Here is a 12,696-nt window from a genome sequence, read left to right as displayed (position 1 = left end):
AAAAAATATATAAACTAATTAAATTATAAATACAAAACATAAAAAAAAATGATATAAATCTGTAAAAATATAGAATATACTTGTAATATAAACTTCTAAAGCTTTACAGCAACTAGATTCCCTGATTCTCAAAAAAAAATTGACCAAACCCTACGATTGATGAACCATTAAGTAACTAAATATAGATTTAAGACAAAGTCATTACCTATTATTTATTTAAGAAAATATTTATATTTACATTCAGTGCTTACTCTTCTTTTTCTTCGTCTTGTGCTTGGGTCGGTCGCTCTTTTTTGACTTTTTCTTGCTTTTCAGTTTGGATTTCTTCGACTTTTTCGATGTGGAATTCTTGTGGGATTTCTTTGCCTTGCTGGACTTGGATCTCTTGGCCTTGCTTACCGCAGAGGAGTCGGAGGAGGATGAGGAAGAGTCATCACTGGAACTATCTTCGCTATCCTCGCTGCTGGAGATTACCTTTTTCTCCACCCACTTTTCAGCTTTTCGTTTTTTCGGAGCATGCTGCTGCCAAAGCTGCTGAAGCTTGGCATCTATGCTGGCCTCCGCTTGATCCTCTGGTGGCACCGGCTTCTGAGGCGCTGCTTCTGGCAGTTTTGGGCCGTACACTTCCTCAGGCGGCACTTCGGCCAGTTCCTTGTCGTTTCTCAGGCGCTCTTCGCGGGATTTAAATGAGATTTTCATCTTGTTTCCCTCAATGGGAGCAAACTTGGGCGGGGCGGCCGCCTCCTTGGGTGCCTGCTTATCGGCAGGCTTGAAGAAGTCCGCAAATATTCCTCTGGGTGGCGAAGTGTTCCTCAGTACATTGACAGCTGCTGCTGAAGTGGAGGCGCTGGAAGGCAGACCGAGCTCCTCCTGCAGGGCAGCCAGCTTATCCTGAACAGGATTTGTAAGAGCAGCCTTGACTGTCTCCTCTTCTTCGTCACTGTCATCGAAGATGCTTTTGAACAGTTCAACCTTCTCGGAAATGGGTTTATTTCGTGACTCGTCTACTGCCTGTTCCAACGGCGTCTTGGGCACAAAAGTGGACTTGACTGGCTCCACCTCCTTTTGTGGAGGTTTCTCCTGTTCAAGAACTGCCGCAGGTGGAGCGGGAGCTGGTTTCTCCGCCTCCTTAGGCTTTGGTTTCTCTATGTGCTTGGGTATAATCGTGGGAGTTTGGAAGTTGGCCTTGGTATTTACAGAAGTCTCGAGGTAGTCGAAAACGGAAATCTTAGGCTTCGCCTTGAGCTCCTTTTCCGGCTCCAGAAGGTCACCGCCAAAGGGTTCCGCGATATTGTAACGCTTGCAGAGCAATGAGGCTGGTTTCCACATGGTTTTCGTTCGCTCCATCACAACCGTCCGCTCTTCCGGTGCCTTTTGCTGCTCCTTGACCTGCTCGGCCTGAACAGTGGCCTCCGAAACGAATCGATCGTTCATGAGGCCATCCAAAGGTCGATAAATTTTGGCTGCCTGAATGAATTCCTTCTTTTCCATCTCGCGATCCCATTCGGAGAGTGTGACAGGCTGCAGGGTGGCCAAGAATTCAGTTATTGCTGCGTCGTCTTTTAAGTTGGCGGCCACAAACTTATCATAGCGGAGCTGTTTAGCCTCGTCCGCCAGGAAGGGCTTGAAGGTGCCGGAGGATAAAGCAGGGCTAACTAAATCCTTGGTCTTCAGAGCAGCTTTCTCTTGTACGACCGCATTGGTTTCCCTCACCTCCTTAGCCATTTCGGTGGCTTGCTCCTCGCCACTCTCAGTGATAACGCCGCCCTTTGTAAAGCCCTCTGTTCTGGCATTGATTCGTTCTAGCAGGGATTTACCGCGATCCTTGAAGGGATTACCCTTGGGTGGCTCTTCCTCTCGCTTTTCTTCGGCTTTCTGCTCGCCCAGCAGTCGTGCCCGCTGGTCAGGATTAAGATCATGCCTGCCAAGTCCTGTGCGCTTGTACTCTGTGTTTGTCTCCAATTTTCTAGCCTGTTCCTTGTCCATGGGAGCAAAGCGACTCTTTCGCTGCATCCAGTTTCTGGGTTGAAAGTCACGAGGAAGATCTATGGAGTAAGGCTTCTGGAGAGCTGCCCCGGACTTGTCCTCGCTGAAGCCCTCGATGACGTGGCGCTCCTGGACGTGTTGCTGCTTCTTCTGCTTGGGTTTCTTGTCCGCCAGCGAGAAGTCATAGCGGGTCATGTCGTCGCGGGCGTAGATGTCATCATCCTCTTCTTCGAAAGCCCCCACTCCAAAGGCCTGACCTCGAATGGAGAGCTGCTTGCTCCTGGCCTTGGCCTCCAGCTGCCCAAAGAGATTGATGTGCTGCATGGGCGTGGCAGAGCTGGATGAGGAGGATTTGGAGAGGATAGGATCGCGACTAAGGCCGGAGTAGCTCATGCCGAAGCGATTCTCTTTAGGAGTGTAGAAGATGGGCTCGTAGTCATCCGGGGCAAAGGTTATGTCCTCATCGTCTTCGTCGTCGTCCCCCTCATCGCCGCCGCTGCTGTGACCCTCATTTGTAACCGACTTCGAGGGCAATCCCTCGGCACCATAGTGCTCTAGGAGATACTGTTCCCTTTGGTTTCGCGCGGTAGCCAGACGCTTCTCCATCCGGGTTTGCCGCGGACCCACTCCCTGACCAGGCTTCCAGCCCATGCTCTTGAGTATCCGCACAGCCACTTTGTCGCGCACCGGGCGCAACAGCTGCTCCAGCACTGGCATCCCAGGAATAGGCCCCACAAGCTCCGGCTGCATTAGCTTCCTGCGCCGCTGACCGGAACGCTGTTCTTGCTCATCCTCCTTGGCGAACTCGTCGCGGGTGCGCACACCCTGGGGAGCAATACCAAACTCACCCAGGTCCTCCTTGTCCATGAAATCCTCCGGCTTTTGCAGGGCCCTTGGAGTAGCCTTCTCCGCACGCGAACTCTTGAATGTCTGCGGTGTCCAGCCCTCGAGGGAGCCCACGGTGTTCCAGAAACCGGCGCTGAAGCCGCCGGTGAAGGCGCCGTGGAATCGCCGCTTACCATTCTCGTCCTTGACGATTTGATCCTCGATAGCCACCGGCTTCTTGGCGGGCACCTCATCTGATATTGGCATTTTAAAGGGTTATTTCACCTGATCTTGTTTAGCGGGCTATACTTACCCTTCTCCAGCGGCTCCAGGGGAGTGCCAAAACGATGCAGATGCTCTTCTTCGTCCATTTTCGTTGAAAAACTAAGGAACTTCCATAAGTTTGCGAAATTTGTTTGGTCTGGCCACCAGTGTGTACACACCGATAAATTAAACAGCAAACAGCTGATGAGTGTGACCTCTCTAACTAGGAGTTTTAGCGAAAAAGCCCTGCGGGCACACTGCACTTTCTAAGCATTTTGCAAATTTATTAGAAAAACGATTTTTATTGCAATTTTAAGCTGTCTGACAAAGAAGAACGGCGCAAATGGTAAGCTTGGCAGCGGAAACAAAGAAAAGGCCCTCCGCTCTCTAAGGAAAGTGGGGGGAACAGCAGCGGGTTCTGCGGAGACACCTGGGGCTAGTCGTCGTCTGTGTGGGTGACTAATGATGTCAACATTTTCTGTTTTCTCTCCCAAGCCGACGTCCATTTTTTGCTAGCCGAGACGCGACTGTTGTTGTTGGCCAACGAAGAAGAGCAAGTGCAGCGGAGCAGACAGCATTCATTTGAGTCACTCACACCAGCACCTGCATTCTCATCCGCATCCTGGCCACCTGACACTCACATAGCGCACAGTAAAAGCTAGACAAGAGCGAGATGTCCGAGAAGAACCTCAAGGTGGGCGCCCGCGTCGAGCTGACCGGCAAGGATCTGCTTGGCACGGTGGCCTACGTGGGCATGACCAGCTTCGCCGTCGGCAAGTGGGTTGGTGTCGTGCTGGACGAGCCGAAGGGCAAGAACAGCGGCTCGATCAAGGGCCAGCAGTACTTCCAGTGCGCGGAGAACTGCGGCATGTTTGTGCGGCCCACGCAGCTGCGTCTGCTCGAGCCGGCACCCGGCAGCTCTACGCCCGGCTCGGCCGGCGGCTCTGGCAGCAGGCGCAGTGTCGAGGACATTAGCGGGCCCGCGGCCACGCCCACGACAGCCCAACCCACAAAGGCGCGGCTGAGCAGCTCGCGCACCTCGCTCTCCTCCAGCCGCCAGTCGCTATTGGGCTCGCGCTCTCAGCTCACCGGCTCCAGCAGCAGCATTGGGCCCAGGAAGAGCCTGGCTCCGCAGAATAGCAAGGACAAGGAGGCTTCCAGCACCTCCTCGCTGGCGGAGGCAGCCGCCGCCGGAGCCGGCTCCAAGCGGGCCTCGTTCGTGGAGACGGGCTTCCTGGAGATCCTTAAGCCGCAGTTTACTCCCTCGCAGCCGCTGCGCTCGCCCTCCTTCACCATGCCGACAAACACCGGAAGTGAGGACAAGACCGCTTTGCTGGAGGCCCAAAAGACGAGTGCCGAACTTCAAACCCAGCTGGCAGATCTCACCGAGAAACTGGAGACCCTCAAGCAGCGCCGGAACGAGGACAAGGAGAGACTGCGCGAGTTCGACAAGATGAAGATCCAGTTTGAGCAGCTGCAAGAGTTCCGCACCAAGATCATGGCGGCGCAGGCTTCGTTGCAAAAGGAACTGCAGCGAGCCAAGCAGGAGGCCAAGGATGCCATAGAGGCCAAGGAGCAGCATGCACAGGAGATGGCCGATCTGGCGGACAACGTGGAGATGATCACGCTGGACAAGGAGATGGCCGAGGAGAAGGCCGACACCCTGCAGCTGGAGCTGGAGTCATCCAAGGAGCGTATTGAGGAGCTGCAGGTGGATCTGGAGCTCCTGCGTTCCGAGATGCAAAACAAGGCCGAGGCAAGCATAGGAAATATATCCGGAGATGGTGAATCCCCCGGCTTGTCCACCTACGAGTTCAAGCAGCTGGAGCAGCAAAATATCCGCCTGAAGGAGACCCTAGTGCGGCTCAGGGATTTGTCTGCTCACGACAAGCATGACATCCAGAAGCTTACCAAGGAGCTGGAGATGAAGCGATCGGAGGTGGCCGAACTGGAGCGCACCAAGGAGAAGCTGAGCGCCAAGATCGATGAGATGGAGGCCATAGTGGCCGACTTGCAGGTGAGTCTTTTGGGATCAATTTTCGCTTTAGAATCTAAGCACTGCCCTCCGCCTTTAATTGGCTTTAGTCTTCACTAGACACTCGTCTTTTTTTCACGGCTAGACACGCACCCAAAGCTTTAAATTTTTTGATTTGGCTCATTTTTGCTTTCGCTACTTGGCTGCTTCGCTGTTTTTTCATTAAAAAATTGAAATATTAGCTATAAATCAGGACAAAAGGTTTATATTAATTCGATTTTTGAATCTTTATTAGATAATAATTAAAAATTCGTGAATTTTAAAAGTAAAAAGTCTCTTTATTATTATTATGGGGACCAGAAAGCCATTATAGATTGAAAACCTTAAAGCTAGGGCCAAATTGTAAACACTTTACAGCATTTATAAGGCATTTAGTATATATATATATGGATTTAAACCATATTTCTTATTGTATCAAGCTTTCTTCAGGTAATATTACAGCAGCTAGAAGCATTGTTTAAATTTAAAGTTTTAGATTGAAATTTATATGTTTAAAGTAAACGATCTAATCACAAATAATTATTATTATTTCGCTTGCTTCATAGTATTTTAATAAATTAAATTAATAAATATTCTAAAACTGTTGTATTAAATAAGAAAGAAACCCTTATTTTATAATTTGTATTATACAAATTATAAGTAAAATCATTAGCCCAAGTCCAGCATATATTCAATGTACTTTGCCTTATAGTTCTCACTCTCTTAGCTTTTCTAAGCCACTTTCTTCTATTTTGTAAATTGTGTGTTTTATATATATTTTACGCTGATGGTCAAAATCTAAAGTAAAACGTTTTTTCATTGCCTTTCTTTTTGCCGGCCTGCCTGCCTTAAAACTTAATTAAACCAAGGAGGTAAATTTCTGTACATTTTTCCCCAGCGAACATTTTCCAAATTCTTTCCTCAACCGAAGTTTTGCATTTAAAATTCCATAAAACAAATAAATAATAAATTCCCATTCGAACAGGAACAAGTCGATGCAGCACTGGGAGCCGAGGAAATGGTGGAGCAACTGGCCGAAAAGAAAATGGAGCTGGAGGACAAGGTAAAGCTGCTGGAGGAAGAGATTGCCCAGCTGGAGGCTCTGGAGGAGGTGCACGAGCAGCTGGTGGAGAGCAATCACGAATTGGAGCTGGATTTGCGCGAGGAATTGGACCTGGCCAATGGAGCCAAGAAGGAGGTGCTGCGGGAACGCGATGCGGCCATAGAGACCATCTATGATCGCGACCAGACCATCACCAAGTTCAGGGAGCTCGTGCAGAAGCTCAACGACCAACTGACCGAGATGCGGGAGCGCACTTCCGGCAACGAAAAGGAATCCCTGCAGGATCCCAGCCTGAAACTGGCCACCGAGACCATTGACTACAAGCAAATGTTTGCCGAATCCAAGGCCTACACCCGGGCCATTGACGTCCAGCTGCGCCAGATCGAGCTGAGCCAGGCCAACGAGCATGTCCAGATGCTCGCGGCCTTCATGCCGGAGTCGTTCATGAGTCGCGGTGGCGACCACGACTCCATTCTGGTGGTGCTGCTCATCTCCCGCATTGTTTTCAAGTGCGGCATTGTGGTGTCGCAGACAAGGGAACGCTTCCCAGCCGTGGAGACTGTCACCAGGGAGGCCGTTACCCAAGGCCATGCCGTCCAGCAGTATGCCTTCAAGTGCCGTCTCCTGCACTACGTTCATAGCCTCCAGTGTGCCCTGCACCAGATCCTCTATGGCCTGAACAGCTGCCAACCGGACACTCTGCTGAGAGCTGGCAGCTCTCTACCAGAGATGGTGGCCCAGGAGAAGATAGTCGACGGCATCATCGAGCTGCTAAAGTCCAACCAACTGGACGAGAACAGCACCACGGACAACATTGAGAAGTGTGTGGCCTTCTTCAATGCCATGAACTCGGTGCTCTTGGCTGGCGAGCAACTTCTGAACGAGATCCAAATGATCCGCGACTGTGTGGCTTCTCTGGGAGCTGCCTGCGAGAGCATTCTCAGCGACACGGCCATTGCCAAGGCCATCATTCAAGAGGCAGGCGCCACCAGTGACTCGGTGCTGCTCATTCAGTTCCTCAACGAGAACATGGAAAGCGTGCGCCAGCAGGTGAAGCTAATCAAGCGCCGCCTGCCCAGCGATCAGCATGTGGTCAAGAGCGGTCTATCGGAGCACAAGGTGGAGGCCATGCGTGCCCTGGCCCAGAACATTAGCAGGATTATGTCGGCCATGCATCAGGCCACCCGCCAGTCGCTGGCTGCCATTGTGGCCACCATCGAAAGCGACAATGCGGCGGAGCACACGCTGCCGCAGGATAAGTACTGGTCTCTGTTGTCCTCCGCCTGCGAGAGGATTTACGAGCAGGATGACCGCGGACCCACGCACAACTTCAAGACCCTACTGACACAGGCCAACTCGGACCTGCAGCACATTGCCCAGCATTTGCTGGACAAGGAATACGAGATTATGTCGACGGCCAACACAGCCGCAGGACAACAGCGTTCCGGGGCCCAAAGCACACCCATTACACAGCGTGCCCAGCTCATCAAGAAGCAGCTGGAGCAGAAGAACGTGCTGGCCGCCACGCTGGAGAATCGCGAGGCGGACATCAAGCAACTGAAGCTGGCCGCCAAGATGAAACAAAACGAGCTGAGCGAGATGCAGATACGCAAGGATCTCGCCGAGAAGAAGCTGAGCGTGCTGCAAAGCGAGTACGAGCACGCGGCGGACAAGTGGAAGCAGCAGTTCGAGGAGACGCGCCAGCAGCTGCAGCTCAAGGAGAAGGAGTTCGAGGAGACCATGGACCACCTGCAGAGCGACATCGATGCCCTGGAGAGCGAGAAGAGCGATCTGCGCGACAAGTTGAAGCTCAACACAAGCACTGGGAAGAACCAGTCCATCTCGGATACCCACTCCCCGCACAATCTGTCTGCCACTGGTTCCACATCAGGCGCCCAAGGCAGCACCAATACCAGCTACACGGCGCCGGCCGGCACTGCTCCCGTGGTGGCAGAGGAGGTGCAACTCCTGAAGAACGCCTTCAACCAGGAGCGCAACGAGCGTCTGCGCCTGCAGGCCCAGGATATGCGCGCCAAGCTGTCGCAGTTCGAGCCCCTGTATGTGCCCCAGCCGCAGGATCAGCGCATTAGCGCCCTGGAATCGGAGTTGACCAGGATGAAGCATGCCTGGGTGCTGTCCCTGCTGCAGGTGCGATCTCAAGACTCGATGCGTGCCGGCGGCATCAACACGGTGGCCCTGCAACGTCGCCACCAGCCGCAGCCGGCCAGGGGCGAGATCAGCACAAAGGCTTCCCAGCTGGCCTCCGACATCCTGACGGAGTACCTCCAGCGCAAGCCGCATCGCGCCGCCCACGGCGAGTTTGCCTCGTTTCCCACCGTCGATGTGAAGCGTGTTCTGCAGATCTGAATCCGGGAAAGTATCATGGGGGCCAGGGGCAATCAAGGTAACTTAGAATAGAACTTAATTTTGGAACTCGTAGCACAATTTCGGTTCTCCACTCTAGTTCAAGCGGCTTCCCAAAAACCCTCCAAAAATCCACGAATTCAGAACTCCCTGCTCCTGTGATCTGAGACCTAATCATGATAGCTAAACAAAAAGGGCAACCGAGACATTATAATTCTACACTTAATTTATGTTTTTTGTATAAAGATTATAATATATATATGGTAATACTAACTTTTTGTGTTTAACTCCAACATGGCCTACTCTGAAACTAAACTCAAGCGAACTAATACCGGTATTATCTATGAATTCAATGGCAGGGGAGAAGAAACTATGTGAAAGACACAACTAAACCAGAGAAACAAATCTAATTTGCATAAACGAGAATAAAGAAAAAACATTATATATACCATATAAAGTAAATATATATTTTGCTGATGTTGTATAACAAATGATACCAGTGCGTTTTAATTGATGACGGTTTTTTTCTTATAAATTTCTTCCTTTATTGATTTCTTCCTTAGCTAGCTTATTTTTTCAGAAAGAATATTAAATAAATAAGTATTTTATTTAATTTAAATATTTCTAATTATACATTTTTTAGGGAAGAGTTTTTTTTCGAGACCTGATTGCAAAGTGTCCCACGAAGACCGCTCACCTTTAAAGACTTTTCAAAAGGGTTCCACGATAAGCGCTCTCCTTGGGACTCTTACCTATTGGGTCCCAGAAAGAGCACTTTTCCAGAGACACTTTTCATTCCGGTCCCAGAAAAAGGCCTCTTCCCGCTCTTTGTTTTTTCAAAGCATTAGCATCTTTCCACTTAAACATTCTACCCTATTACCATAAATTATGTTCTTCTTTTACATCATTTAAACAATTTTCCTCCATTTAAGCTAATACGATTTTGGCCAAGCTCAGTTAAATTTTCAAGATCCAACAGAAAATCGTTTAAGCCAAGCAAAGAACCATTACACAAAATGGGATCCACTTCAACATGACTTCCAAACAAAGAGGGTAAGTTCAGCTCACTCTTAACTCCAAAACGGGTTCTCTTCGACCTGCTCTATCGCTCTGCTCCTCTCTGGACGTTTCCGTTCGCTTGCCCAACAACAACAATAATATGCTTCAATGCCGCGCAGTTGCAGCAACAAAAACAACAATGAAAACAACAGCTGCTGCAATAGCAAAAGAAACTATTACATTAGCCCAAAAGCAGAAACAACAATAAAACCAACAACTACGACCATAAACCATGATGGCCAAAATAGCCCCTGCTCTACCCTCCCTCATCACTCCTCTCCCCCATTATTCCACTTCTAAGTCCAGCAACATGAAGCCCTTCTGTTTGAAATGTAAATTGAAAATAATTTTCTTTTTACTGGCCTTTTTCCTTTGCCCCCTTTGACTGGACAGAAACCAGAAGAATCATTGCTTCTTCTGACCCCATTCTGCGGCTTGGCCTTTGTCGAGTAATTCCTCTGTAGGAAGCAGCAATGCCTCGCTATTCCAGGTGGGAAAATCAACAGAAATTGTGAAATAAATTGCTGGGAATTAATTTACTTTTATACAAATACAAAATTGTTAATATTTATAAATGCAATATCATTCTAAATAAGGAACCCTTTTCTTAACTTTTTAATTTTAAAACAATTTATTAAACCCTTGCAAATTATTTTAATTTCAATCAGAAGATAGCAACTCAATGAAGAAATATTCTTACAAAGAACAGTTTTCCCAAATTAAAATTATAGCGTTTTTTAAACGTATTAAAATATATGATTACGAAATTAATAACTTTAGTAAAGTTACTTTACAGCTTCTTACAAAATATTCTTAATTAAAAAAATACATATCCCAACCGAGCAACAAATTCGTGTCACATTTCACATGTTTTCCTAATTTAACCTTTTTGAGAAAACATATATTTTCCTAAGAAAAAACGAGCATATCAAAATCCACTTAAATAATCGTGCCAAGATAATAAACCAATGAAGAACCAGAAATGTGTAGTTTGTGTGGTTACACTGAGTAGGTGCGAACACGTAGAGGCTTCTCCGCCGAAATAAAATTAGCTCCCATGTGATCTGATTGCTGTACATTTATGGAGCGGCTTCCGATGTGTGTCGGTCGCCTTGGTTCCGGGCCCCCTCTGGGCCAAAAGCCATTCTCACGCCCGGCTCTTGGCCAGCGTCTGACCTTTTTACGGTGCTTTTGTTTATGGCCAGACACTGACTGAGCCACTGGGCTTGGTTTGGTAATACGCCTTACTTGTGTTTACCTTTTCGGCTCGAACAAAGAGCCAAGAGCCGGGCTTCTCGCTCTGCTTGCAGCGACCGCCAAAGTGACAGATCCTTCTCCCAACTCCAAGCTCCAATTCACTGTAGTTTACAACTGCCACTGACACACATATCTGGTAACGTAACTACATATTGTTCTGCAGTTCCAGTTTTTAAGTCCACTTCTTTTGCTAGCAACAGCTTTTGGCCAGAAAGCGTCCGGTAATGCCCCAAAACTTGTTGCTGAGTTGACTCATGCCGAGCGCTAAAAACAACATAATTATTGTACATATAATAAGACTGATGAATGTGTGCATTAAGCTGGTTTTCAAGTAGACTATGGGATGCCCTAAAATATTATAAAATTATAAAATAAATTAAAATCAGAATAAAGAGTACTTTAACTCTTTAAAAGATTTTAAATATCAATTCTATTCTTTAAGCAAAACTTTTTATACTATCTTTATTATATATTTTATAATTTTTTTAAAGCTCTCTAAATTCTATTTGCTTCGTTGTTTTACTTAATTTATTACACCCTTTAAAGTAAAACAATCTTAATGGCCAAGAAGTGCTCCACAAATTTCTAAAATTACCTAAAAAAAATAAACCAACTTGTTAAAAAAACTAATCAACCTCCCTTAAAAGCAAAGCTAAAAAACAGCAGAAATAATTAAAGAAAAAACTGCGAGACAATGCAGAGCAAGAGCAAGAAACCGAAACCAGTTTGGGTGGGGTATATATAGTATAGTATCTTTGGTACAGAACACCCTAGATGGCTGGATGAATGGATGGTTGGACATGGACATGGACATGGACCCCAACAAGAGCGAGAGTGTAAGACGATAAAGCGGCTCAAGAACACTTGATTGCAGGTGAACTGCCGAGTGGAAACCGGAGATGAAACAGCCACGAGTAGGAATTCCATGCGGATGCCCCACAAATGTACGAGGAAGGCACCCAAAAACCTTCCTCATTAGTTAGAGGGGCATCAGGCAACCCAAAAGAAGATCTTCGGCGGAAGCACGGAAGTTTCACTGGTAACCAGTGGGAAAAAAAAACCCCTGGCAGGCATACAAAGAGTTAGTTACGCCTGGTTAGGCCACCATCCGAGAGCTCAATTTGGTAAATGGCCAAATGGCCAAACAGTAGCCAACACAGTGGCCATAGACACCGTCGAACATAAACAAGCGGCCACGCAACATCAGCATTATGGATCACATTGGAGGAGGAGGAGGAGGAGGCGGATACGCTGACGGAGGAGTTGGGCATGGCCACCAAGAACAATGGTCTGGTGTCGGTCTAGAGCTCATCTTCATCTCCATCTTCACTTGGCCCCACTTGAGGGGCTCATTGTGCATGTTGTGTTTGCAGTGAAGAGCAGAGGTGGGGCAAGACTTGGGCATAGTACCACGCACTCGACAGTCTGACCATGTCTATCTTTACTCTTTAGAAATCGTCGGTACTTGAGGCACTGGAAAAAATAGGATTGATTGGGGTGAGCTAAATTTATTTAATTTATTAATCAATTATATTCTTTATATATTTTTATTGAAATCATTTTTACCTTATTTAAGTTTATATCTTTTTTTAGCAAGTCTTTAAATATTTATTTTTTAAGTGCACATCCATTGTTATTGCCGTTCTTGGTTGCCCATTGTTTCTGTTGCTGTTTGTGTTCTTGCCGTATGTAAATTTTTGCATTGAAGTCTGTGTACGTATGGGTGCATGTGGTTTTTGGAGGTCCAGGTCTCTTCTGGCCCTCCTCGACCTCACTCCTCCCAAGCTGAGAGTTCACTTGGACGCTTTCGTAAGTCACTTCCAATGCAAAACAAACGGCAAAGAGCGGCCCAGAGGCGAGAGAA

At 47.8% G+C, this 12,696-nt stretch overlaps 2 protein-coding genes across 3 annotated transcripts; one reads left to right on the top strand and one right to left on the bottom strand.

Moving 5' to 3' along the window:
* Positions 1-240: 240 nt before the first annotated feature.
* LOC108075214 (G patch domain-containing protein 1 homolog) lies at positions 241-3,320 on the bottom strand. The gene is made up of 2 exons (XM_017167553.2): positions 3,125-3,320; positions 241-3,065 (listed from the first exon to the last, which is right to left on the bottom strand). The coding sequence occupies exons 1-2, from the start codon at positions 3,180-3,182 to the stop codon at positions 241-243; spliced, it is 2,883 nt and encodes a 960-aa protein (XP_017023042.1). The 5' UTR covers positions 3,183-3,320.
* DCTN1-p150 (dynactin subunit 1) lies at positions 3,299-9,010 on the top strand. Of its 2 annotated transcripts, XM_070285918.1 has the most exons (4): positions 3,299-3,421; positions 3,571-5,092; positions 6,075-8,556; positions 8,617-9,010. In XM_070285918.1, exons 2-3 carry the CDS (start codon positions 3,749-3,751, stop codon positions 8,517-8,519), a joined length of 3,789 nt encoding a protein of 1,262 aa, XP_070142019.1. In that variant the 5' UTR covers positions 3,299-3,421; positions 3,571-3,748; the 3' UTR covers positions 8,520-8,556; positions 8,617-9,010. The 2 variants fall into 2 exon arrangements, with proteins under 2 accessions (XP_070142019.1, XP_017023102.1); XM_017167613.3 differs by having other exon boundaries at positions 6,075-9,010.
* Positions 9,011-12,696: the final 3,686 nt, after the last annotated feature.

Source organism: Drosophila kikkawai, chromosome 3L, assembly GCF_030179895.1.
Source record: "Drosophila kikkawai strain 14028-0561.14 chromosome 3L, DkikHiC1v2, whole genome shotgun sequence".
NCBI lineage: Eukaryota > Metazoa > Arthropoda > Insecta > Diptera > Drosophilidae > Drosophila > Drosophila kikkawai.
Note: the sequence above shows the minus strand (reverse complement) of the source record. Positions and strands in the feature narration are given on the sequence as shown.

Bases quoted from the DNA above. Each gene is read 5' to 3' on its own strand.
- DCTN1-p150 (XM_070285918.1), top strand. From the start codon at position 3,749: ATGTCCGAGAAGAACCTCAAGGTGGGCGCCCGCGTCGAGCTGACCGGC. The intron at 5,093-6,074 runs GTGAGTCTTTTG...CCATTCGAACAG, and splicing joins CCATAGTGGCCGACTTGCAG to GAACAAGTCGATGCAGCACT.
- LOC108075214 (XM_017167553.2), bottom strand. From the start codon at position 3,182: ATGGACGAAGAAGAGCATCTGCATCGTTTTGGCACTCCCCTGGAGCCG. The intron at 3,066-3,124 runs GTAAGTATAGCC...TGCCAATATCAG, and splicing joins CCTGGAGCCGCTGGAGAAGG to ATGAGGTGCCCGCCAAGAAG.